General features: G+C 42.0%; 1 protein-coding gene across 2 annotated transcripts; it reads left to right on the plus strand.

Moving 5' to 3' along the window:
* Positions 1–26,095, plus strand: IGSF10 (immunoglobulin superfamily member 10). Of its 2 annotated transcripts, XM_043473998.1 has the most exons (9): positions 1–200; positions 742–1,057; positions 1,516–1,757; positions 3,216–3,410; positions 4,796–4,925; positions 7,586–7,976; positions 12,832–17,145; positions 17,590–18,487; positions 23,069–26,095. In XM_043473998.1, exons 4-9 carry the CDS (start codon positions 3,217–3,219, stop codon positions 24,975–24,977), a joined length of 7,836 nt encoding a protein of 2,611 aa, XP_043329933.1. In that variant the 5' UTR covers positions 1–200; positions 742–1,057; positions 1,516–1,757; position 3,216; the 3' UTR covers positions 24,978–26,095. The 2 variants fall into 2 exon arrangements, with proteins under 2 accessions (XP_043329933.1, XP_043329932.1); XM_043473997.1 differs by lacking the exons at positions 1–200; positions 742–1,057 and having other exon boundaries at positions 1,071–1,757.
* The last annotated feature ends 185 nt before the right edge of the window (positions 26,096–26,280 follow it).

The raw sequence follows: 26,280 nt of genomic DNA on the forward strand, positions 1-26,280 counted from the left end.
GATTCTATAATTCGACCATGGTCGCTGACTCACTTATTACTAACTATAAATCACTTAAACGTTTAGCTGCTGGATGTGGGGCATTCCCAATGTTTGGCTAAGTGGGCTGAGTGAGGCGGCCGAAGCTTTGTGGCTAACCTTTCAGGCTGGAGAGCCAGGCTGCCTGGGTTGGAATCAACTTTCTCTACTCACAAGCTGTGGTGAGTCATTTACCTTTATATGCCTAACTTGTAAAATGACATGAACATTTTCCTTTTAGATTTTTTGGTGAAGTTTAAATGAGTTGGTATTTGTAAAATGCTTATAATAATATTGCCAGAGTAAACACTGTTGTCATTATAAGAAGTTATTTCCTTAAACCGGTAAAAATCCTCAAAATCTGTTGCATGGGAACAATCTGGAAGGCTTGTTAACACCCAGACCCCAGGCCCCATCCCTGCAGTTTCTGATTCTGTGGGTCTGGGATGGAGCCTAAGGATTTATGTTTTGTTAACAAGGTCTAGGATCATGCTGACGCTGCTGGTCCCAAAACCACACCCTCAGAAGAAAAACAGCATTTAAACCCAGTGCACTGGTAATCCCTTTCAACAAGAGAGGTTTCTCCAAAATTGGCCCACAGAAATCAAACTGCAGGTATCATAGGTTATCATTGCTACCTCTCAGCCTTCAGACCTGACTCTGGGGACCCTCAGACTTGAGAAGAGCTCGCAGTGATTAAAGCCAAGTCCTTACACTCAACAGGTGGAGGAGATAAACGTGGGTAAGGTCCCGCAGCTGAAACTGCCCGGAGCAACAGTCGGAATGCGCCTGAGAAATCCTGGGAATTGGAAAAAAGCAGAGGGAACGAGAAGCGAGCAGGCATCCGTGTGTTCTCAGCAACAGAACTGGGTGGTCGTTTATTATCTGTCTGTGCCGCGGGGCCTCGGCTGGGTCCCAGACACGTGTCAGCGTCGCCCCGCCCGCCGTCCCTGCCCCGGCTCCGGACGGTCCCTGGCCGCGCGCAGCTGAACTCGGGAAATGCCAGCGGCGGGCGCCCCTGGGTCACCTGGGCGGAGAGGTGAGCGGCTCCGTCCGTCCTTTGCTGGGAAGAGGAGAGGACCGGCGCCCGCGCCGGCCAGGGACTCGGCCTGGGAATGCAGCTAGTCCTCTGCCCCAGTCCCGGCAGGGCGAGCCGCGAGGGAGGGGTGAGTCGGGAGGGGTGGAGCAAGGGCCGATGAGGGAAGGAATTAAAGCAAAAAAAAAAAAAAAAAAATCACCTCTTCAGTGACTGCTGCCGGACAGAAGGCACACTCTTAGTAAACAGTCATCAGTAGGGAGACACCCTGATTGTGGGCATTTGTGATAGATTTGCCCGTAAAGGCTACGAGAGGAGAAACTCCTGGGACTTGGGGATGAAATGGAGTGATGGGCATGGATACACCTACATTAGCAGCTTTAAGGGGGACTGAAGCGCGCTGCTGAGGGAGGAGAAAGAACACTTGGAAACCTCCACTTTGCGCTTTGTTTCTGTAACAGCAGCAGAAACACTTCTGACGGGCGGCTCTGGGTTCTGTACGCGGCAGCCGTCCCAGCGCCTCCAGGTCTCTCTGCAGAGCAGGGCCCCTGAGCGGTGATCAGAAAGGGCGAGCCACTCGCCCACCTGGGCAGCAGGGCACGCGCCCTCACTCAGCGGCGGGCACAGTTCTCCGTTTCTTGGGAAGATTTTCAGGCTTCGCCTATGTCAGGAGGGGATTCAGGACGACGACAGAAGAGCTCAGGTACGGTCAATTTCTATTTCATTATATACATTTTCAGGTTTAAGTTTATGGGAATCCACTCCCATGTGTTCAGACTTTTGGTCCTCTTTTCAGTAACGCTCAAGTGGGCAAACCCAGAACTTCTGTTTTTCTGGCTGAACGACAGAACTGCCTTCAACCTATTCTTTTCTCTGCTTACCTAATTATAAGAAGGTGGAAATGCTGTCTCCAATCACATAACATTTATTTAAATATTTGGTAACAGTTACAATGACAAAAGTAGCCATCTGATTAAACCAGTATTAGATTTTAATTTGGGCTAAATTCTAATTCCGTGGTATTTCTATCTATATGAAGATACAGCAATTCAGCATTCATGTTATTTTAAATGCAGTTTATAGTTAAAGGTTGGTTGCTGGTAGAATCTAAAAGAAACCATTCTATGAAGATCACTTTTCTTAGAAAAGCATAATAGAGATCTTATTATGTCTTTGAATGTTCTGAATTGCAGGCAAAAATTTGGTTTGGATCCCTGGGCTTGCCTCACATGTGGGTACCAGATACCATTTTTTCCAACAAGCTAGGCATGTTTCTTCCCTGCTTATGCCCCCACCCCCTCTCCCACGGCAGATGTGAGGAGAAGGGACCAAGGGAAGAGGCAGAGGGATGTTCTAAGCAGAGCAAAAACAGCATCGTGCCCGCGAGGGGTCAGCATGGTCCACTGTAGGGCAGGTATAAGGCTCAAGCCCTCTCAGCTGGTCAGTTACTATTCGCTAGTCATCATTTGGCAGTGACATGTATAATTTGTCTTTTTTTGGCAAAGACTTAGGACATTAGGAAGACATTTATTCATCCTTTCAGTGATTACAGCTCTAACTAAAAGTTAGAAGTTTTTGAAGGTTTAAGAAAATGAAAAACCAAACATGCTCGGTGATAAAACATGTATTATGAAACTTCACACACACGCACCCAATAAAGAAAAGGCTAGAAGGAATAGAACAAAATGTCATTGATTATATCTGGGTGGTGGGGAGTATAAGTAATTTTATTTTCTTTATTTGACTTATTTACAACTTCTAACTTTTCAGTGTTGCACACGTATTAGCTTTATAATCAATTTTTTTAAAGTCTAAAAGAACTAATGTATAAACAGGAAAGTAAACTTTATGTATTTCAGTTGTCACAATATCTCCATTATGCTTTCCATTTTCTTTTTTTAATGAATCCCTAAGTAAAAGGGATTCCTAAGAAGTGAAAATCTGTAAAGGAATTTTCACAATAAATATCCTGCTTGTCACCAGAGTCCAGATGAGGCCAGCACACACCATGGCTTTGTAGTTAGCTTTACCATAAAAGTTGCAAATGAAATTGGTCCCTGATAACCTTGCAGGACGGTCTCCCAGATTACCAGTTACTGTGTGTGGTCTACTGGAACTCTGCTCAAACCGTATTTATAACTGAGGTATGATGCTCTTTCAGGATGAAGCCGAAAGGCAGGGGAAGCCCCAGCTTACTGCTGTCCTTCACTGCAGCCTGCCTGATAGCCCTCCCCAGGGGCAGGGCCTGTCCTCGCCGCTGTGCCTGTTACCTGCCTACAGAGGTGCACTGCACATTTCGGTACCTCACCTCCATCCCAGAGAGCATCCCACCCAACGTGGAACGTATCAATTTAGGGTGCGTGCGGGTGCTTGTCTTGCTTCCTTCTCAAGGAGGGACTGAGTACACTGGGGATGTCCCCCAAACAGTTGTGACTTTGGTAGATTAACCACAATCCTTTTAATATTTTCCTTCTGAAATGAGTGCATGAGGATCTTAAGCTTTCTGGGGCAATGAGAAAATTTTCCCTGGTAAACTTTTACTAGGGGAAAATTTTTCTAGAACCCAGTCATTCATGGTAGACTGAGAGCCCCGTGATTATAGAAAAGCTTCATTTTGGCTCTATTTTTGCTGAGTATAATATAGCTCCTGCTAAGAATTAGTTATGATAATATCCGTAAGAGGGAAGTGTCCTCCTATATATATGGACAGTTAACTAGATCTTTTTTTTAAGGCTTTTGGATTTTTTTTCCCATAGAAACTGACTTATTTAAAATACTTTAAAAAATGCATAAGTAATTAAATCTGCTAAAAAGTGACTGTATTTTAAAGGTTGGTGAAAAAACGTGTGTGAACGAACGAAAAGGCAGACTTAACATCTTTTGACTAACTTAGTGAGCACCTGCTATGGACCAAACACAAGGATGGTACCAGGGATACAATGAAGAAGGATACATTATTCATGTGTAGAAACCAGTTAAAGTGAAAAGTACTGATGTATAATCAGTACAATTTAATAAGAATTGTAATACAGCATACGAAGTGTCTTGGAAACAATCACTACTGGTAACAGCTAACATTAATTATGTCCTGGCATTGAGCTAAGCACTCTTCATGAGTGCATTCATTTAATCCTCAAAACCTGTTTCAAGTAGGTTCTATTATTTGCATTTTATAGACAAGGAAACTGAGGCAAAGAAAGATTACGGATTTTTTTTTTTTTTTAACCCAGCATTGGCCCTACTGCCAGGAGCCGGGTACCTGAGTTCATAATCATATCTAAATTTGACTTCAGAGCCTAGGCTTCTTAACCATTGTTTCATAATGATGAATTCTACCTGGGAGGACGAGGGGCAATGTCATTAGGGAATGGGCTGGGTCTTAACAGTGTTCACAAATAGAGAGGGCTGGAGTCAAGGGCATTCCAACCTGAAGAAACAACATAGCATACAAAGGTTTGAAAATGAGCAGGGATGTAGCATGTTCCAGGAATGTGGGTAGGATAATTGCAACTGAGACTGCAAGGGCTGGGTGAAGGGGTTGACCTTCCATGGCACCTGATGAATTTCAGCATTTCAAGCATTGGGTTATCTCCTTAGAGCACAGGGAATCTTTAGCAGGGTGTGTGTTTGTGTGTGTGAGGTGGGGAGTGAAATTCAGTTTTGTGTGTGCATTTGTTGGGTTTTGCTTTGACATTTGAAATTTAATTGGCAGACATATCTAGAATGATGTTCTTATTTCAGGTACAACAGCTTGGTTAGATTAACAGAAGCAGATTTTTCTGGCCTGAACAAGTTGGAGTTACTAATGCTACACAGCAATGGAATTCACACAATCCCTGCTAAGACCTTCTCGGATTTGCAAGCATTGCAGGTGAGACTGATTGGGAAGGGGCAAGTTAAGTGCCTCCAAAAGCTACCTGTTCCTAGAGAACCCCAAAATTAACATTCTGTACATCAGACATAGACATCAAGGGAAAATGTCAAAGAACTGATTTCAAGTGGAATAGTATGTGGAAATTAGAATAAGAAAATTCTGATTTTCTTCTACCTTAGGCTCACAGAAAGAAGTATTAATGCCCAGGGATTACTGAACTTTGAAAATGTAATTCTTAAAGGCCACTTCTAGTCATGTTTATCTGGAAATTGAATGTAGTTTATAAAATAATTGCCATCTTTACACAGAAGTTAGTTTTTTGTAAGCAATATATTTTTAAAACATCTTTTTGAGTATGTTTTTATTTTGGAGAATACTTGCTGTAGAATGTTATGCTAGTTCTTGCTATACAACATGAAATGAAGTGAAGTTGCTTAGTCGTGTCCAACTCTTTGCGACCCCAGGGACTGTAGCCTACCAGGCTCCTCAGTACATGGAATTTTCCAGGCAAGAGTCCTGGAGTGGGTTGCCATTTCATCACCTATAAATATCCATATATGTACACCCTCCCTCCCACTGCCACCCATCCCAGCCCTCTAGGTCATCCCAGAGCATCACTGAGCTATATGGCAGCTTCCCAAGGCCATGTTTTACACATGGTCGTGTATACACGTCAATGCTACTGTCTGTTCCACCCTCTCCTTCCCCTGCTGCATCCACAAGGCCCTGCCCTGCAGATCGATTCAGCAGTACCATTTTTCTAGATTCCATATATATGTGTGTTCATATATGGTATTTGTGTTTATCTTTCTGACCTCACTCTGTATGACAGATGCTAGGTTCATACCTCATTACAACTGACAATTTCATTCCTTTTGATGGCTGAGTAATATGCCACTGTATTTATGTACCCCATCTTACTTGTCCATGCATCTGTTGATGGACCTCTAGGTGGCTTCCATGTCCTGGCTATTGTAAATAGTGCTGAAATGAATGTTGGGTTAGATGTGTCCTTTTGAATTATGGTTTTCTCAGGGTATGTGCCCAGTACTGGGATTGCTGGGGTACATGGTAGTTTTATTCCTGGCTGCTTAAGGAACCTCCATACTGCTTTCCATAGTGGTGGTAGAGCAATATATTTTGTAAGTTTCACTTTACTTTTGCATTGCTTTATTTAGAAAAATTTTTTTAAGTTATGAGGACTTCTAAGTATGCATCAAATATTTTAAGAATTACTATTCCAGTAGGCAAGAAAGTAGAAAGTAGGAAGAACTCTTAGGAACAAGAACAAAGGGAATGCAGGAAAACATCAGGCATAAAGATTGGTATGTCTGCTGTAAGCAGGACTTGAGGCTTTAGAGAAGTTAATTCAATTTATGATGTCTGTTACTTTTTAAATAAATTAAAAAGTACAACTACTGTTCAGAAGTACAACCTGATTTTAAATTAGAAAAAGATGTCTCCCAAAGGTCCTCATAGATGAGATATAGTACAGTAAAGCAAACGGTCAGTTCTACCCTTAGAAAAGATAAATTGCCAGTGTACAGTGAATCTTTTCACACCACATCAAGGCTGTGTAAAGCCATAGATTTAAGTCTAGATAAGTGATTATGTTGATTTGGTTTAATCAGGCTTTATTTGCAATATATATCTTCAGCAGATTAGATGGAATTTCTTCATGGAACTCACACATGTTTTTCTTGACCAGGTTTTCAACAGATATTGATGAACACTGAGTTTGGTAATATTTGGGCCAAGAAGTTGTTCCATGTCACCAAATTTTCTTTGCTTATTAGGAAACTTAGCATTCCAGAAAAGCATTCTCAACAGAGATGACAGATTAGGTCAAATCAGGAAAATATGATAAGAAATCATTGCTTTTACTAGCATTTTTTTTTCTTTTTGGGAGAAAGAGTATGCTCAGCTGGTAGCAGAGAAGGAATTGGAGAATACCCAAGCGCTACTGAAATATTGAAAAATTATCTTAACTTCAATTAAAATCACATTACTCTTAATAGCTAAAGACTAAACAAAAACAACCCCAAACGTCTGTCAGCTCATAAATGGATACACAAAACGTGTTACATGTATAAAGTGGGCTACTACTCAATAGTAAGAAGGAATAACTGAGTTACATGCTACAACAGTGCTAAGTCCTGAAAATAAGGCTAGTTAGAAAAAGGCAGGCACAAAAGACCACATATTGTATCACCCATTATTTTAAATGTTGAGAATAGGCAAAGCCAGAGAAACAAAGTAAATCAGTAGTTTTCGAGGAGGAGGGGGGAAATGACTTGTTTCACCCATATTTCCACCCCACTACTTTTCTACTTCATTGCATTATTTTGAGATAAATCTGATATATAATGTTTCATCTGTAAATACTTACATATATATATATATATCAAAATTAGAGTCTTTTAAAAATAAGTGTAAAATATTGTTTTACCTTAAAATTATAGCATTAATTCATCAATATCATGAACTGTTCGAGTGTTCTAATCTCCCTGATATTCCCATATTTAATTTTCAGGTAGTTTGTAGAATTAGGATCCACACAAGGACTGGATAATCTCAGTGTATGTTTTATTATGAATATGCTTGTCCTTTTTGTGGTAATTCCTTTGACAAAATAAGGGTGTTCTTTGTGTTCTTAGGTCTTAAAAATGAGCTATAACAAAGTTCGAAAACTTCAGAGGGACACTTTTTATGGCCTCAGAAGCTTGACACGGTTGCATATGGACCACAACAACATTGAGTTTATAAACCCAGAGGTTTTTTATGGACTCACCTCTCTCCGACTGGTGCACTTGGAAGGGAACCAACTCACTAAGCTTCATCCGGATACATTTGTCTCCTTGCGCTACCTCCGGATATTTAAAATATCTTTCATTAAGTACCTATACTTGTCTGATAACTTTCTGAGCTCCATCCCTCAAGAGATGGTCACCTACATGTCTGATCTGGAAAGCCTTTATCTTCATGGGAATCCTTGGATCTGCGACTGTCGACTGACATGGCTGGCTGTCTGGTTACGGGAGAAGCCAGGTACCTACAATACTTCTTGTGTTATAATTCAATAAATGGAATCTGCCTGGGGGTGTTTTACTAGTGAGGGTAGGTCAAAGTAAATTTAGCTGGAAAGAAAATGAAATCTCAATAATTCAGTGAGAATGAACTGTCTTAATTAATCAATGAATAAATAATTCCGGTCAATTATCCAGTTATCACTTCTGGCTTTTAGCAAGATCGGGAGCTAAGAAATGTATCATGTGTTACTCTTCCCTGCTTACCACAAGGCACAGAAACCCTTCCCTCTTCTTATTTTCCTTTCAGTCATTTGGTCAATCCACATGTTTTGGAGTTTTATCCAAGGCCTTGTGCTCAGTGAAGCAACCACCAAGAGCTCTGTGTCTGCCCTAACTACACTTCTGGTGGGGATACAGATCAGCAACCAGAATGTAAAACGTGCTTTGACAGCAAAGTAAGAGGCAAGATGCATCCAGTCAACAAGTAGTTACAAGAAGTCAGAGAGAACACAGGGATGCAAAAGCGATTGTGGAGCTTACACTCTTTTTGAGAAAATGGGTTAACAACTAATCGCACTATTTCAATTAATCAAGTCTGTAGGGAATGACTGAAAGGAGCCCACTGGTTTTGACATCTAAGTGGTGACTGATTGGCAAGAGCCAAGGAGAGCTGGATTGTTATGCAGGGGTTGGGGAGACCGGGTTGAAGTGAGGGAGGAAGGGTGACCGCCAGATGGAAACATGCCATCACTCAGGACTCTCTGAGCATCAAACAGACATGAGCACATTTAAGCTAAGGAGAGATTTTTGAGAGAGAAGGTAGCAACATTGCAGAAAGAGCAGAACCTCAATTGAGCCAGTCCCCTGCACAGGCTGGATGGCAAGAGACCCAGCCATGGGTGGAGGGGTTTTCCTTCTTTGTTAAGTTGTAGGATAGGTGACTAAGGAGGATGCTAGGAAGGGGTCAAGGTTGGAAGTCTGAGAAAAGTGGAAAAAGTCTGCAGTTGCTGTGGTGAAATATATAGATACATACATACGTTATGTATGTGTAGATACAGTTAGTTAATATAATTAGTCAAAAAGTGAACTGCTTTAGGCCAAAAGACACCACCTTTGCACTCCAGGAGTTTGCAAGCTTGCAGGTAAATATGCTCAACACATAAAAAGACAATGAGGCATGGGTGAAAAACGGCAGAATGTTTATACTGAAAATTTAGTTCTATAGAAGCCAGAATCAGTAAGTTACTTCTGCCTTGAATAATATACCGAAAGAAAAGGAAGGAATAATAGGGAGTGAGCAGGAAGGTAATGTGTTTTGACATTGTGCTCGATTACAATTAATCCTCAATTTAGAGATGAAGAAATTGAGGCTAGAAAAGTTGGGTATCTTGGGCTAGTCATCTAGATTCTTATAGATGAGTTTTCTCACCTGTAACATAGGGATACCAGTAACTAAAAAAAATAATTAAAATAATACATGTAAAATGCTTAGCACAATGTGTGACATAACGTAAGCACTCAACAAGCGTGATTACCATGATTTTCACCGTCACCCAGCTCACGTGGCTAGAAAGTAGAAGAGCAGAAACTCAAAGTCTAGTCCTTTTCCTATAATGTATTTGGGATGGAGAAACTGCTGTGTACATAAAAACAGGGTAAGGCTCATGAAGAGGGCAATACGTCGCCCAGCTTGCCTGGCATGGGGTAGTATAGGCTGGCATGGGGTTTTGTCTTTTGCTGTCTGACTTACTTCACTTAGTATGATAATCTCTAGGTCCATCCCTGTTGTTGCAAATAGCATTATTCCATTCTTTTTATGTCTGCATAATATTCCATTGTATATATACCACATTATTTTTACCCATTCATTTGTCAATGGACATGTCTTGGCTACTGTAAAAAGTGCTTCTATGAACACTGGGGCACACGGATCTTTTTGAATTAGAGTTTACTCTGGATATATGTCCAGGAGTACGATTTGCAGAATTGTATGTTAACTCTTTTTTTTTTAAGGAACCTAGATAGTGTTCCACGTACTGGGTACATCATCTACAACAATGTAGGAGGGTTCCCTTTTCTCTTCACCCTCTCCAGTCACATCAGCTTCTGCTTTGACTTTTTTTTCATCTACTTCAAGAGACTGATAGTTCCTCATACCTTCAATTGCCTCATTTGGCAGTCCTTTAGTACGTATGTGGTCAGTAGTCAGAGGTAACACAGCTTCATCTGTTTATGGCTATCTTCCACTCCTGGGTTTCACAAAGCTCTAGGTGTTGTTTTTCTAGGAAATGTGGATTTGTGGCCTTTTCTCTGACAGTTATATCACAAATGTTAAATTTATGTCCTTTTATTGTTTCCAAGCCTTTCTATATGCATAATAACTTATTTTATGGCAAGCACAGTGTAATCTTTATGTAATACCAACAGTGCATGTAACTCAGTTGAAGAGAAAACTATACATATAAGTGTCCATGGCAGTATTGGTATGTGTGCCGGCAGTGGCAGCTATATCAAGGCTTCCACCTGGCCAGTCACGACTGTAGGACAACTTCAACTGTCAGACACATCTCAATTTGTAAGCTAAAATGTGGAAGAAATGTGGTCTTGGAATTAGATTGCCCTTCCTTTCTCTACTCTTTCCATCCATTCGCCAGGGCTGGAGATAAACAGAAGCTAGACAGGTCTTCCTACCAGTGGGTGACGAGGGACAGGATAGGAGGAGTGGAAGGTACCCCAAGAACATAAAGCAGGGAGCCCCCTGAGAAGGACTGCTCTTCCAGCTTGTTGACGAAGGAGGGAAGTAGTTGGGCAGTGACGGAAGACAGCCTATCAGACAGCAAGCGTGCTGCAAGTAGAAGAACAGCGTATGCTAAAAACGTGACAGGCTATGGCAGAGCTGAGGACTAGCAGGCATTTCTGTGTGAATGGAATCTGGTGTGATGGAGAGAACGGAAATAATGTGATCAGATTTGCAACTGAGCTAAAATACTTGATGTCCAGGGCTGAGCAATAATCAAACCAAGATGTGAGTATGATTCTATGACGAGGTCTACCTTTAAACCAGAAGTCTACCTTTGTTTGTTTGTTTTTGCTATATCAGGGTCTGAGCCCAGGCTACGGGGAAGTAGTAAAAGGTCACAGCTGGTTGATAAGTAGGTGGTTGATAAAAGCCTCTTTGACAGGCTTGCTAGCTACCTCCTCTGGGTAAGCTGGGGCTTTACAATTTGCTGAAGAATGCTGAGGAGCCAGATATATATCACAGTGCCTGTCACACGGAAGAGTTTGGAGTCAGAGAGGTTTTTCTCAGGCCTCTGAGGAACTGCGCAATTACAGGAAGGTGATTTGACCCTGTGCAGTCACTTTGTCAAATGAGATCTTCTAAGAAGTACACTGCTTCTTTTACATGCTGTGCCTAAATGCATGATATGGAACAGGATGAAGTCCCTAGCTGTATTTTGTATAAGGTAAAACCCCGTATCTCTTATCAAGTATTGCTGTGACCAGCCATTTAAACAGGCTCACCGGAGTAGTATTTTTATTTTTTTGCAGAGAAGAAAGATTTAAATGACAAATTAGTATCAAAATGAGACTAGTATTAAAGATACTTTAAACAAAAATCCCATGTATTTGGAAATTAAATGTCCACTTTTAAATGATAGGTGTATCTAAGATGCCATGACAAGGAAAATTAGAATAAAAATGAAAAGAGAACTTACCAGAATTTGTTGCATGCAACTGAAGTTGCTCAATTAAATACAATGTGGAATATTGAATAAGATATGAAAACAAATAATGGTCACTAGCATAAAATTTTGTGAAATTTGAACAAAATCTGTACTTTAAATACTATATCACTTGTTAATTTCCTGTTTTGTATTTTTTTTTTTTTTTACAACATAGTATTTCTTTATATTCTCAGAATTGGATTAGAGCCTCAAATTTTTTTTTAAATCACTAGTAAATTTTATAGACTTTTAGCAGTAATACTAGACACCAAAATACATGGAACTATATCAAAGTTTTCAGGTAATATAAATTAGAAATCTAACATTCTATTCATACTAAATAAAATGAGCAGAAACAAAATGCTTTTGTACGTACCTGTATACAGTATATATGTCAGACCTTTCACGGGCTGCCCCATTGCTTGGGCACAGCTTTCCTCTCTCTGCATTAAACCTGGTCCTCCTCACCTGAGTCTACCTCTGGTGCCAACATCATACCGAGTCTTTCTGCACTCTTCTTAATAACCCTCTTTGTTCAGCCACATCCTCACCTCTTTATTGATTGGTTCTACTGGCTTCATTATTTCCAGCATCCATCTTGTTCTCTCCATTCCTATTGAGACCAAGCTAGACCATGCCAAGGTACCTTGTAATTCATTCATCATTCTTTTTAGTAATGGAAAGAAACTTGGGTTTTTAATGATATCCAAGAATGTATAAATGGTAACTTATCAAAGAAGTTATCATTTAAAGGACACTGAAATTCTCTGAGCCTTAAAACATGAAATGGGGAAACAGAACTAAATAATAAGCTAATAAAAAGTGACAAACATAAGTGTATCATTTTGTTTTGCCAGATAAGGGAACTACTCAATTAATGCTGAGTACCAAATATGTACCCCAGGTGCTTTTTAGGCATGGAAAATATAGCTGTGAGCAAGAGAAACAAAATCCTTGTGCCTATGGATGTAATATTGTGGCAGGGTATATAGACAATAACATTTTCAGAAATCAATCCAAAGACAAAAAAAAAGGAAACACTAAAATTTCCAAATTGTTTCAAATTCTAACAAAAGTTACTTATTCAAAAGGTTTAAATGTTAATTCGTGAAGAAGCCACAATGGGCAATAATTGTCATTTTTTTCTAGATATCATAAAATGCAAAAAAGACAGAAGTCCCTCCAGTCCTCAGCAGTGCCCGCTTTGCATGAACCCCAGGACCTCTAAAGGCAAGCCCTTGGTTATGGTCCCAGCGGCAGCCTTCCTGTGTGCCAAGCCCACCATTGACCCCTCTCTGAAGCTGAAGAGCCTGACTGTTCCAGAAGACAGTGGTTCTGTGTCGGTCTCTCCCCAAGATTTCATGGCTCCCTTCGGCTCTCTGACTTTGAATATAACAGACCAGACTGGAAATGAAGCTAACATGATCTGCAGTATTCAAAGGCCGGCAGTGACCTCATCCATTGCATTCACTGCAGAAAATGACAACATCACGCTGAATGCTTCACTGTCAACATTTCTGGTGTGTGACATGGATGACAGCCACATTCAGCCAGTCTGGCAGGTTCTGGCTTTGTACGGTGACTCCCCTCTGATCCTAGAAAGGAGTCACGTGTTCACTGAAACCCCACAGCCCTGCCACAAATATAAACAGGTGGTACTGAGGCCTGAAGACATCTTTACCAACATTGAGGCTGGTCTCAGAGCAGATCCCCCGTGGTTCATGCAAGACCGAATCTCCTTGCAACTGAACAGAACTGCCACCACCCTCAGTACACTGCAGATCCAGTACTCCAGTGATGTCCACGTCACTCTACCAAGGTCAGAGAGACAGCCGGAGAGACACCGGTGGACCATGATTTCCAGAGATAACAATACTAAGCTGGAACGCACTGTTTTGGTGGGTGGGACCATTGACCTAGACTGCCCTGGCCAAGGAGAGCCTCCCCCACATCTGGAGTGGCTTCTGGCCGATGGAAGTAAAGTGAGAGCCCCTTATGTGAGTGAGGATGGACGAATCCTGATCGGCAAAAGTGGAAAACTGGGGCTCCAGATGGCTGATGGCTCTGACACCGGCACATACCACTGCGTAAGCACAAACGGCGACGACGCAGACGTCCTCACGTACAGGGTCACCGTGCTAGAGCCCCGCGTGGAAGCCTACCAGGAAAATGGGGCCCGTCACACGGCTTCCGTCGGTGAAACGCTTGACCTTCCCTGCCGTTCTACCGGCGTCCCGGATGCCTCTGTTAGCTGGGTTCTCCCAGGAAACACTGTGCTGCAGCAGTCCTCAAGAGACAAGCAGATTCTCGACAACGGCACGTTAAGACTACTGCATGTCGCTCAAGACGACCAGGGTCACTATCGCTGTGTAGCAGCCAACCCAGCGGGGGTCGATTTTTTAGTCAACCAAGTTTTGGTCAAAATAAAAAGGGAAAAGTCAGCAGAGCGTAACACAGAAACAGATGGATCGGGGTTTGATGAGCCCAATTCCATGGGTCGGCTTCAGGATCCACCGGCTGCACATCTCCCCACGTCTCCTCCCATGGGGGCTGAGACTGGAACACATGTCGGGAGCCCAAGTAAGAATCCCAAACAGCGGGTATTAACATCCCAGAGGCGTGGAGCGTCAGCCAGCTGGCGTTCCAGGGAGCACAGGAGGCAGCTCCCTCCCTCTGCCCAGAGGATTGACCCACGGCGCTGGGCAGCGCTTTTGGAGAAAGCTAAAAAGAATGTGATGCCCGAAAAGCAAGAGAAGACCACAGGAAAGCCACCTTTGCCAGTCACCCCAGTCCCGGGTATACCCGGTGAGGAAGCAGACTCATCAGGCATGCTCCCTCCAGATGAGCAACCTATGGTCCCAGCAACTAAAGCTCCGGCCGTTCTGACAAGGACAGTGGCTGCAGATTCCAGAACATCACCTGGCGGCCCTGTGACAAGTAAAACTGCGGGCACCCCAGTCGCCCCACTTGTGAGTCCACAGACCCTATCACCTGAAGAACCAAGAGATTTCAGACCATCTACTACTATTAAAACTCAAGTCACGCCAAAGAACATAAACCCAACCACATCAGGCGAAATGCAAGACACAACCAACCCAAATTTACCCGCTGTGTTTCCTCTACTAACGGAAGCAACTCCGTTTCAGGATGCTGACGACGTGGAGAGAAAAAAAGGGCCCTTGCAAACTGCATCCCCAGTAACAGTGGGGGCTACAGCGATCAAAGATATCCATATGCAAACGCTGAGTAATGCTGCAGGCCAAGCTGGTATATTTTCAGGGTCAGTAAACGCCACAAAGAGTCATCAGAGATCTGTAACAGGAGTTGGTGAACCCAGGAGCCATCACGCTCCTCCTCACAGTACTCACAAACCTCGCACCACTAAGCTCCCTTCAGGCCCACACACTGCTGCTCCTTCTCCGTTACATATTCCAAGAAAGAGTACAATGAACGGTCCGCTGTCCAGGCGCTTTGGAAGATGGCGCAAAATTTGGAGCAGGGGGCGAATCATCAGCCCATACAGGACACCAGTTCTCCGACCGCACAGATTCAGCGTTGTACGGCCCACACCCAGAGGCTCTTCAGAAGAAAGCACCACTGCATTTCCAGCCCCAGAGATCAGTGCGGCGTGCCCATCCTGTTCTCCCAGAGAAAGGCTCACCGCTGAGGAGGCAGCGCTGTCTTCTCCCAGCTTATCCCCCGTCACCCTCCCCAAAACTGAAATTGCCAGCGTCACAGCAGAAGAACCTACAACTCTAGTTCACAACCCATCATTACTGCTTGAGAACAAACCAGAGGCAGATGCTGAGAAGCCCACCCCCATGACAAAGTACTTCAGTGCTCAAAGTGCCCACGTGACTCCAACCACTGCAGTTATGACTCAGGCAACAGGTACTAGCTCCCCAAGTGGGTCTAAAGCCAATGAGACCACCAGATATTCTGTGATTGTATCACCACTTCCGGGTCCTACCATCAAGTCACCTGTGCCTGCCACTCCAGCTATTACCAGATCCTCAAGGAGGAAAATCCCTTGGCATCAGATCTTTGTAAATAACCATATCCAAAGAGAAAAGCTAAAGAATCAGCATAAATTTGGTTCACAAAGCAGCACAGACACGGTGCTTCCTAAAATATCTCCTGCTTTACCCACAGATAAAGTTTCTCCCTTCCACTTCACAACACGCTCAGCTAGTGTAATGAAAATCCCATCTGTAACACCAGCCACAACTCACCTCAGTCACACTAACACACACAGCCTTGTAAGTCTCCCAACAATGAAGGAGCTGCCCTCCCTACCCATTTACCCTACACCTCCTAGTAGCTCAAGCAACGAATCAAGTACAAATTCCATATCAATGCAAACAGATGTACTGACGACCACGCCTACTGCCCCTGCATCTATCGTTATCAACAAAGCCCAAATAGACAGGCCCAGGGCGCAAAAAGAACCAAGAAAAAAGGAGCCTCAGAAGAATATGAGTGACCCAAGTATCTCTCCCACCCACTCCTCTGGCTTCATTACATCCACCACTGTGACACCTCCTGTTCTAGCAGCAGCGGAAACTTCAGCCAAGCCCAGTGTGTCTGCTTTCACTCATTCTCCTCCAGAGAACACAAATGAAATTTCAGGCACAATTGGTCTTCATCCAGGAAGCTTGAATCTGACAGCTGTACTTCAACAACCATCCCAGGAGGGCACTCGGGCTTTGAAGAATATGACTGCTTCTGAAACCACTTTGTCCAGCAAACTGCAGAGTACCACTACTAGGAACACAATCAGAAACTCAACCAGGAAGGCCTTCCTGAGCCCCAGCGCCACTCCAATGCCAATCCCTACCCCCCCTCCCCCGAGTCATCAAAGTGAGGTCGCTGATGATATGGCCACACCCACTTTCAGGATGATGACAGGTGCCATGGTTGAGCCACATGAATCCTCAAAGCACAATGCTACTCCTCAGCAATTAGCAGCAACATCTCCCCAAACTCACCCAAATGCCAAATCTGCAGTTGGAACCATTCACTTCACCTACTCCAGTCTGTTACCTTCTACTCCTATGCCAGCGCTAGTAACAGTTAAACCACAGGATTCTAAGCTGACTCCCTCTCCCTGGTCAGAAAACCACTTTTGGCACAAGTCACACCCAGAAATTGCTGAAAAAGGCAACAAGCCCGTAGTGAGTGTACTGCCCACCCCAGGCTTGCCAGAGGTCACCACTCATGCTTCCAACTGGGATATACAGAAGAATGCAAAGGAAAGTGGCTTTGATAAAACAGCAGTTCAAAAAATAACAACTTCCGAATTCCTCCCCTTTGACGCTTTATCTAGGGATACATTTGAAAGGCCCAGAATAATTGGAGGAAAAGCAGCAAGTTTTACTGTTCCAGCTAACTCAGATGCCTTTCTTCCTTGTGAGGCTGCTGGAAATCCTGTGCCCACTATCCACTGGACCAGAGTCTCATCAGGTATTTGAAACGGTTTCTTTACACTTAGTCTTTAGTAACAAAACAAGGAAAATACTGTGTGACATTTCAGGGTTACATATTCAAAGAATCAACATGATATTTCTCCAAGACACAGAAACTATTAATATCCTCACTTGATATATGCATGACTTTTTGCTCATTAGGTGGTTTTCAAACATATGTTAAGACCACTAAAAAATATACTTTTAAAGCAGACCTAGAAAAAGGTCATTGTGTTGAACCGTCTTTTACATTAAAATTAGGGTTTTGTTTTTTAATCCAGAAATAATTTTAGCAATCCGAAGACTAAGGATCTTAATTTTAAATTTATTTGTTCCCAGTAGCCTAACAAAAAAATAGCTCTCCTTTTGTGACTTCCACGTGAGCAATTTGTTTTCCGTCTAAACTTTGATGACCTATGACTATAAATTTCTTTCTTATCAGGACTTGATTTGTCTAAGAGGGAACTGAATAGCAGGTTCCAGGTGCTCTCCAACGGCACCCTGGCCATACAGAGGGTGGACATTCAGGACCGTGGACAGTACCTGTGCTCGGCATCCAATCCATTTGGCACAGACCGCCTCCATGTCACCTTGTCCGTGGTTTCCTATCCCCCCCGGATCAAGGAGAGACGTACTAAGGAGATCACAGTCCATTCTGGAAGCACAGTGGAGTTGACGTGCAGAGCTGATGGGAGGCCCAGCCCTACAATTTCCTGGATTCTTGCAAACCGAACGGTGATCTCTGAATCATCCAAGGGGAACAGACAGGCCCTGGTGACATCTGACGGAACTCTGGTCATCCACAATCTCAGCATTTATGACCGAGGCTTTTATAAATGTGTGGCCAGCAACTCAGTGGGCCAGGATGCACTGCTGGTTAAAATACAAGTCATTGCGGCCCCACCTGTGATTCTAGAGCAAAAGAGGCAAGTTATCGCAGGGACCTGGGGTGAAACTTTGAAACTGCCCTGTACTGCAAAAGGCACCCCTCAGCCCAGTGTTCACTGGGTCCTCTCGGATGGCACTGAAGTGAAACCATTAGAATTCGTCAACTCTAAGTTCTTGTTTTCAAATGGAACTCTGTTTATAAGAAATGTAGCCTCTTCAGACAGGGGCACTTATGAATGCATTGCTACCAGCTCCACTGGCTCAGAGAGAAGGGTGGTAATCATTACAGTGGAAGAACAAGAGACCATCCCCAGGATCGAATTTGCATCCCAGAAATGGACTGAGGTGAATCTGGGGGACAAACTACTGCTGAACTGCTCAGCCACTGGGGAGCCGAAACCGAAAATCACCTGGAGGCTCCCATCCAAGGCTGTCGTCGACCAGTGGCACAGGTAAACCGTTCCTTTCGGTTGAGGTTCTCTTGGTCTGCTTAGCTTCACAACTTCTGAAATGGAGAGAGTGGTGGAACGAGGCTTGCAGCAATGTTAGCGCACAGACTCTGCTCATAAAAGTAACTTGCTCTAAAGAGACCTAATCCTTTGGAGATGTATATAAAATAATATAAATTATGTAAAAAGAAAGTTTCTAAGGGCCAATTTCTTGTTGAGTTTATATAGTTAAAAAAAATTTTTTTTAATCTCATTTTCTTCCATACTTGTGACAGTTTTTTAAAACAGTAACTGTGTAAATGTATTTATAATCATTCTATCCAAAAATAAGAGGGAATTTTGTAACACAAACAAGGTCTGGAGAGATGCACTTCATTAATTTACTCTTCAGAGTCTCCTAGTAAAGCATTTTCAACTTTAGTGCAATCTGTACTTCATTTATTCTACCTCAAAATTGCAAAGCACTTTATGAAGTTAAGGCTTCACAAAGCGAAATGTATTCAGGACCTCCATCACACTGATGGTGTCAGACAACATATATACACATACAGACTTCCTCTAATATGTTCTGATTCAGGCATATTGATTTTTATGTTTTCTGTAGCAATTAAATCTCTTTGAAAAAATAATAATTTACTAGATTATTAACTTTTGCTATTTGCATGACTTCATGCAATTATTTTTCACAATATGAAAAGATGGACTGAACATTTCCATTTAATGTTTATGAATAGAAACTATCCATGCAAGTAAAATTATACATGAGTTTATGTGTAAAATAGATTTTTTTTCCTAGTGTCAAAGTATGAGTTGGTAATGGATATAGTTAAGGAATTTTACTTGTGATCTTTAACGCCAAAGTAAATGTTAATTTTCAAGCTTTTCAAATAAGTCATCAAAATTACCTAAATTTTACACTCATCCCAAGTATAAACAGCTTTGGTAGTTTCTAAGGAACTAATTTGAGCTTCTCTTCAGCTGAAGGAGTCATGGTTATGAGTTTGATCTGATGCTAATAAGAATCTTGAAGGGACAAGAGAAACTCTTCACATGCCTCTGTCTGTCAGTCATTATCAGGCTCCTGTAAACCAGGCCCAAGATAATGCTCTTGGAAAACAAGTGATAACTTTGCATGACTCAGGAATGGGTACTGGCTAAACTTTAGGGATATCTAACACAACAAGAAGAATATAGACATACCTTTGAAAAGTGTGGAGTGCAGAGTTTTAGAATATGTTCATCAAATTAAACTTATGTTGTTCAAATCTCAAAAAAATTACCTAAATTTTAAATTGAAATTTAGATTTAAAATTTAAAAATGCTGAGTTATGAAATGTAAACTTTACAAGACACATGTTTATGCCTGTCATCTACTGTACATATACCCACTTGTGGCATCACATACATTCAACAGTTTACCAACTTTTATATTTAATTATATCAGCACATCTATTTCTTAATCACCCTGCAGCACATGAGGGTGCTTCTCAATAACCTAGAAACTGCTCATTATTCTGTGTAATCATGAACACAGTTTCACTACCCATGAAGAAACCAACGTAAGAATAGAAGGCATCACACCTGTGATGGGCATTATAAAAAAAAGTTCAAATTTTAGGTTATAAAGACAATGTCCAAAATATTTACTAGACATTAAGTCGGTTTTTAAGAATGGAAGAGGTGTGAAAAAAATGTAAGGGAATGTCTTAAAAAGTTAATCCAAAGGAATGTCTAAAACACATTAGTATCTCAGAGAATAAATCTCGATCTAAACAGTCCAACAAATCCTTCAGAGTTTAATAGCAAAGAAATCAGGTAGGCTGTTTGTATTTCATTTTGGGAAAGCACTTATGGAACAAGGAAAGACTGTTCACATTGTGGAAAAGCCAACAGAGGGTGTAAGATCACAGATGCTATCACAGGCCCACCAGAGGTACCGGCATTCTTTTATAAAGAACTACACAGCTTGTCTGCTAACTCGACACTTTTAGTGATTATTCTGCAACTAACCCATTCAAAAAAGCAAGAATGCTCTTTAGTTAGGTGCTTAAGATATCAACAGAAATAAAAAGGGCACTTTTGCTGTTAAATAGAGTCCTTGCTGTTCCCATTTCTTGGTTCTAGAAGTCTGGATTTTAGATTCTAAAAATGAAAATTTTCATCATAGCTACACTCACACAAGTCTACTCCAACATGACCAAAATAAGCAGAATGTTTTACTTTTTTAAAGCCTAGTTGTCAGCTGAACTAAGAAAGCCTTTTCTGAATTTTTTTTTTTAACCATCTCAGACTCAGAACACTATAGGTCTACCTCCACGACTTTCAATAGGACTTACCTGACCTATGTTTCAGACAGAATTCTGTTTCCTCTGCTTCGGATCTTTGCTTCTCAAGGAGTTTGTTACAAGAACAGAACATCGGGCCCCACCCCAGATGGGCAGAATCAGAATCTGCACTTTAAAAGTATCCCAGGTGGAGAATGAATACACATATATGTATGGCTGAGTCCCTTCGCTCAGTCTGAAACTACCACAACACTATTAACTGGCTATACCCCAACACAAAATAAAAAGTTTAAAGTTTGGGGAAAAAAATATAGTTAGGATGGTAATATATCTGTTGTATAAAAGAGATACAAAAATATCATAGAACTAATTAAAAGTATTTTCATTAAATCAGCATGTGATCACTGAAGCATGTCATTTACTTGGACAAATAAATTCTCCCAGGCTTCTTTAAAAAATATATATATCTCCAGGTGAATCTCATGCATTATAAGGTCCAAGAAACACTGCTTTAAAAAGATTCCAAGTGCTTCATTGTCCATTAATCTTCATAAAAGAATTCCCTTTCTTTTACTCAAGGAAAATGTCCACTTTCCAAAGTCAGTTTTCTCTTAAAAACATCAGCTTGTAAAAGGAAACACAATTCTCACAACTTCTAGAAGTATCAGATTTCGAGGTCAGGGAAGGTCATTTTAAGTCACTGGTTTTCAAAGGGTTGTCCCGCTACCAATAGCACTAGCATCACCTGAGAACTTGAACCTGATTCTCTATCAAAACATGCAATCTGTGTTCTTAAAAGCCGTCCAGGTGCACACTCAAATTTGAGACTGGTCTGCAAACGTAACTGTTCATATCGTCTCCTGGGAAGCTTGTGAAACAGTGGGTTACCCAATCCGTGGCCAGATCTATTGGATCAGAATCTCTGAACAATGAAACCAGTAAATATGCATCTTAAATGAGACCCCATGTAACTCTGACGTAGGTGATGAGGGAGTTGCATTGAGGACAGATTTACAGCCGTGGTCCTCAGACTCTGCTGCACGTGAGAGTCATTTGGAAAACTGAGGCCAAGGTCACATTCCACACCACAAGTCAGAAATTCTGGAGGCGGGACCCAGGCGTCAGCACTATTTTATACAAATAATTTTAATGTGCACCCAAGCTCGAGAAACAGTGTTCTTAGCATCAGGAAAGAATGACAGCAGGTAGCAATGTAACATGGTGAAAAGGGCAAGTAACTACCTCTAAGTACTTTTTTTTTCCCCAGCTGTATGGTGAGGAACTACCTAAAGATTAAAAAATAAATGCAAAGACCCTTGTGGTTTCCACTCTTAAGTGCATCCATTATGATGACTTTCCCTTGCTTTACATGCCAGGTGAAAGCATGGAAAGATCCAGGCTTGAGAAAAGGAGAAAAAAAAAAAAAAGCAGCAACTGTAAGTTGTCCTATAATAAATACTCTTCCTACTTAAGGTTTTTTGCTGGAAGATAAAAAATGACTTGAGGCTGTTGGACTTGTTTAGCGGTTATGCTGTGAAAGGTCATACACACTTTCACCCACTTTCTTAGCTCATGTTGCCAAAAAACTAGGAGAAACACATGTAATGAATATTTTCACCTATAGGTGTTTTTTATTGCATTTTTAGCAGTTACTCAGCTGCCACTGGTCTTTCTGGAAAACTGTTTAGTTTTTTCAGGGAAATTCTGCCATCTGGTGGTTCTGATAACAGCAGGCCGTGTAGGGCTTCGGAGAAAAGGGATGTTCATGCAGTTCAACATAAGGCAGAGACCAGAGTCACACTGGACAGCTGCCTGCAGAGACAGATAATGCTTTAGTGTGCTTCTAAGGAATTTTACCTTTATAAAAAAAAGTAAAATTTACTTTCTAACCAAATAACTGATTAATACTCTTTAAAAGGGAAAATCTGGTCTCTTTTCTGAGCAAGTATATTTGTAATGAGAGTTGTTCTTTACTGACATATACCACAAAATGATCATCTGCCATGTAGTGGTCAGGACAGTCATGGGTCTAGGCAATTGGTATTTCTAACATTCTCATCATCATTAAAAACTTTTTAAATTGAAATGCAAAGGAGGTGCATTTGAAGTCCATCTAAGCAATACTACTTGTCTGCACAAAATTTATTTGTTAACTTCATCTTTCAGAACAGCTTAAAAGACAGTAAAGAAGTCGGTACTAATTTTAATTTCACTGCAACGTTTAGTCCTGTGTCAGCTAATATAACTCCCTTACCCTTGCTAATAGCTGCACACCTCAGCCAGTCTCTTCTTTCCTCAGAATGGGCAGCCGAATCCATGTCTACCCAAATGGATCCTTGTTTGTTGGGTCAGTAACAGAGAAAGACGGCGGAGACTACTTGTGTGTGGCGAGAAACAACATGGGGGACGATCTGACCCTGATGCACGTGAGCCTAAGACGGAAACCGGCCAAGATTGACCACAAGCACTACTTTAAAAAGCAAGTGTTTCACGGCAAAGACTTCCAGGTCGACTGCAAGGCTTCCGGCTCACCAGTGCCCGAGATATCCTGGAGTTTGCCTGACGGGACGATGATCAACAGCGCCATGCAGGCCGACGACAGCGGCCGCAGGACCAGGAGGCTCACCCTCTTCCACAACGGAACCTTATACTTCAACAAGGTCGGGATGGCAGAGGAAGGGAACTACACCTGCTACGCCCAGAACACCCTCGGGAAGGACGAGATGCAAGTCCACCTCACAGTCATCACAGCCGCCCCGCGGATCCAGCAGACTTCCAAGACCAACACGAGAATCACGGCCGGAGACACTGCTGTCCTCGACTGTGAGGTTGTTGGAGAACCCGAGCCAAAAATATTTTGGCTGCTGCCTTCCAATGACATGATTTCATTCTCCAAGGACAGGTACACGGTCCATGCGAACGGGTCTTTGTCCATCAGTGGGGTGAGACTGCTCGATTCTGGGCAGTACGTGTGTGTGGCCCGGAACCCCAGCGGGGACGACACCAGAGCCTACAAGCTGGACGTGGTCTCCAAGCCGCCGTTAATCAATGGTCTGTATGCGAACAAAACTGTCATTAAAGCCACAGCTGTGAGACATTCCAAAAGACACTTTGACTGCAGAGCGGAAGGGACACCGTCTCCTCAAATCATGTGGATCATGCCCGAGAATATTTTCCTCACGGCTCCATACTATGGCAGCAGAATCACTGTCCACAGAAATGGAACCCTGGAAATCAGGAATATGAGGCTTTCAGACTCCGCTGATTTCACCTGCGTGGCTCGGAATGAAGGAGGAGAGAGTGTGCTGGTGATACGGCTAGAGGTGGTAGAAATGCTGAGAAGGCCGACGTTCAGAAATCCCTTTAATGAAAAAGTAGTTGCCCAGCTTGGAAAGTCCACAGCACTGAATTGCTCTGTTGATGGAAACCCACCACCTGAAATAATCTGGATTTTACCAAATGGCACACAGTTCCCCAGTGGACCACACAATTCTCAGTATCTAATAGCTAGTAATGGTTCGTTCATCATTTACAAGACAACACGGGATGATGCAGGAAAATATCGGTGTGGCGCAAGAAATAAAGTTGGTTACATTGAGAAGTTGATTGTATTAGAAATTGGCCGGAAGCCGGTGATTCTAACTTACGAACCAGGGACACTGTACAGCTTCAGTGGGGACACTGTATCGATGCACTGTGTCTCCCTCGGAAGCCCTAAGCCACGTGTCCAATGGACTTTGCCAAGTGGCTACATAATAGATAGGCCTCAGATTGATGGAAAATACATCTTGCATGAAAATGGCACCTTAGTCATCAAAGAAGCAACAGCTTATGACAGAGGAAACTACATCTGTCAGGCTCAAAATAGTATCGGTCGGGCGTTGATCACCGTGCCAGTGATGGTTGTAGCCTACGCTCCCCGGATCACCAGTCGCCTGCCCAGGAGCGTCCGCACAAGGACAGGCATGGCCGTCCAGCTCCACTGTAAGGCTCTGGGGGTCCCCAAGCCAGAAATCACATGGGAGGCGCCTGACCACTCCCTGCTCTCCGCGGCAAACAGAGGGAGGACACGGACAAACCGGCCTTTTCACCCACAAGGTACCCTAGTCATTCGGAATCCACAGACCTCGGATTCTGGGATATACAGATGCACAGCAAAGAATTCACTTGGAAGCGATTATGCAACAACTTACATTCAAGTAGTCTAACAGAACATAAAACTGCCTGAACAAAGTCAACATCTGGACAGAATTCAGTTTTTGGAAGAAGTTTAATCAAAGGCAGCCATAGGCATGTAAATGAATTTGAATACATTTACAATATTAAATTTATAATAGACATGCAAAAAAAAAGGACTTATAAATAAATGCATTATGAATTGATACTGATTTTTTTTAAATGGATCTCAAAACAAACTTTTAACTTAAGGCACTTTTATTTTGCCAACAAATAACAATGAACAGTAAGAGGAAACTCTTGACCATAAAGTAACAAATGTCTAATGTACCTGAATTCTTCATTAAAGAATGGACTTCTTTTTCTCTCACTCCTGTTTGCCTAGTGTCCACCTTCTAGCAATGTTACAAGCGTGGCACTGAGGACAGGACACAATGGAAAAGACTAAATTTGCAGTCTTGACGTAAGTTTGCCATCCTAATGTATAAATATTGCAGTTGGTTTATAAATATTTTACTAAGACCCAGAGAAACTAAGCACTGAACTGTTCTATAATTCACCATTTTGTACATACTGAAAATTTTCATTGATGGGGAATACAAAAAAAATGTTTTAATAACTGCATTTAAAAATAAATGCAGGCTGACTTTTCCTCTTGTAAAAAGCAACTTAACACCCACACATCAAAAATGTGAAAAGGGGGTTGATAACTTCTATCCCAAATAAAGCCATTGAAAAGCTTTTAAAATACATCGACACTTCTTTATAACTTCAAAATCTAGCTCAGGCACCCCTGGTTTGGAATTGTTCATAAGGAAAATCTTCTTAGGAGGAATCACTGCTTTATGAGCATTTATTTCATTAAGTGAGCATCCTTTACGTGGTGGGGAAATGTTTGGGGAAATCTGGATTGAATACATAGAGTGTCACTGTACTGAAAATCTGATCAACTCTACAAAATCTTGCTTTTTGTAATTCACTGAATTTATTTATATCACATGCTTAATTCAACCCGAATTAAGGACATTATGATTAATCTTTTCTGGAGGCTAGCATTTTCCAGTGTAATTTCTTCAGCATCTATTTAAATATCTGTCTATTATTTAAGAAGAATTATAGGAGCCTTAATAAATGAAAAATGAGAAAATGCCATCAGTCTTGCTCAATTATCTCAGCACACAAAATTGAGAACTATGTTTGCCCCTGTGTATCATTTCAGAAAGATGGGGGGTGGGGGACACTTCACTTGTCGTCATCACACCAAGTTTCGGCATGCTCCACCTAAAGAGGTGACCTGTTTCCTACTGTCTCTGATTTTGGTATCCGGTGACCACA

This window comes from Cervus canadensis, chromosome 7 (assembly GCF_019320065.1).
Source record: "Cervus canadensis isolate Bull #8, Minnesota chromosome 7, ASM1932006v1, whole genome shotgun sequence".
In the NCBI taxonomy this organism is placed as follows: domain Eukaryota; kingdom Metazoa; phylum Chordata; class Mammalia; order Artiodactyla; family Cervidae; genus Cervus; species Cervus canadensis.

What these genes read in the sequence shown, in the direction of transcription:
- IGSF10 (XM_043473998.1), top strand. Translation starts at nt 3,217, where the DNA reads ATGAAGCCGAAAGGCAGGGGAAGCCCCAGCTTACTGCTGTCCTTCACT. An exon ending in CTGGTTACGGGAGAAGCCAG is followed by an intron (nt 7,977 to 12,831) that starts GTACCTACAATA and finishes ATTTTTTTCTAG; the next exon opens with ATATCATAAAATGCAAAAAA. An exon ending in CTGGACCAGAGTCTCATCAG is followed by an intron (nt 17,146 to 17,589) that starts GTATTTGAAACG and finishes CTTTCTTATCAG; the next exon opens with GACTTGATTTGTCTAAGAGG.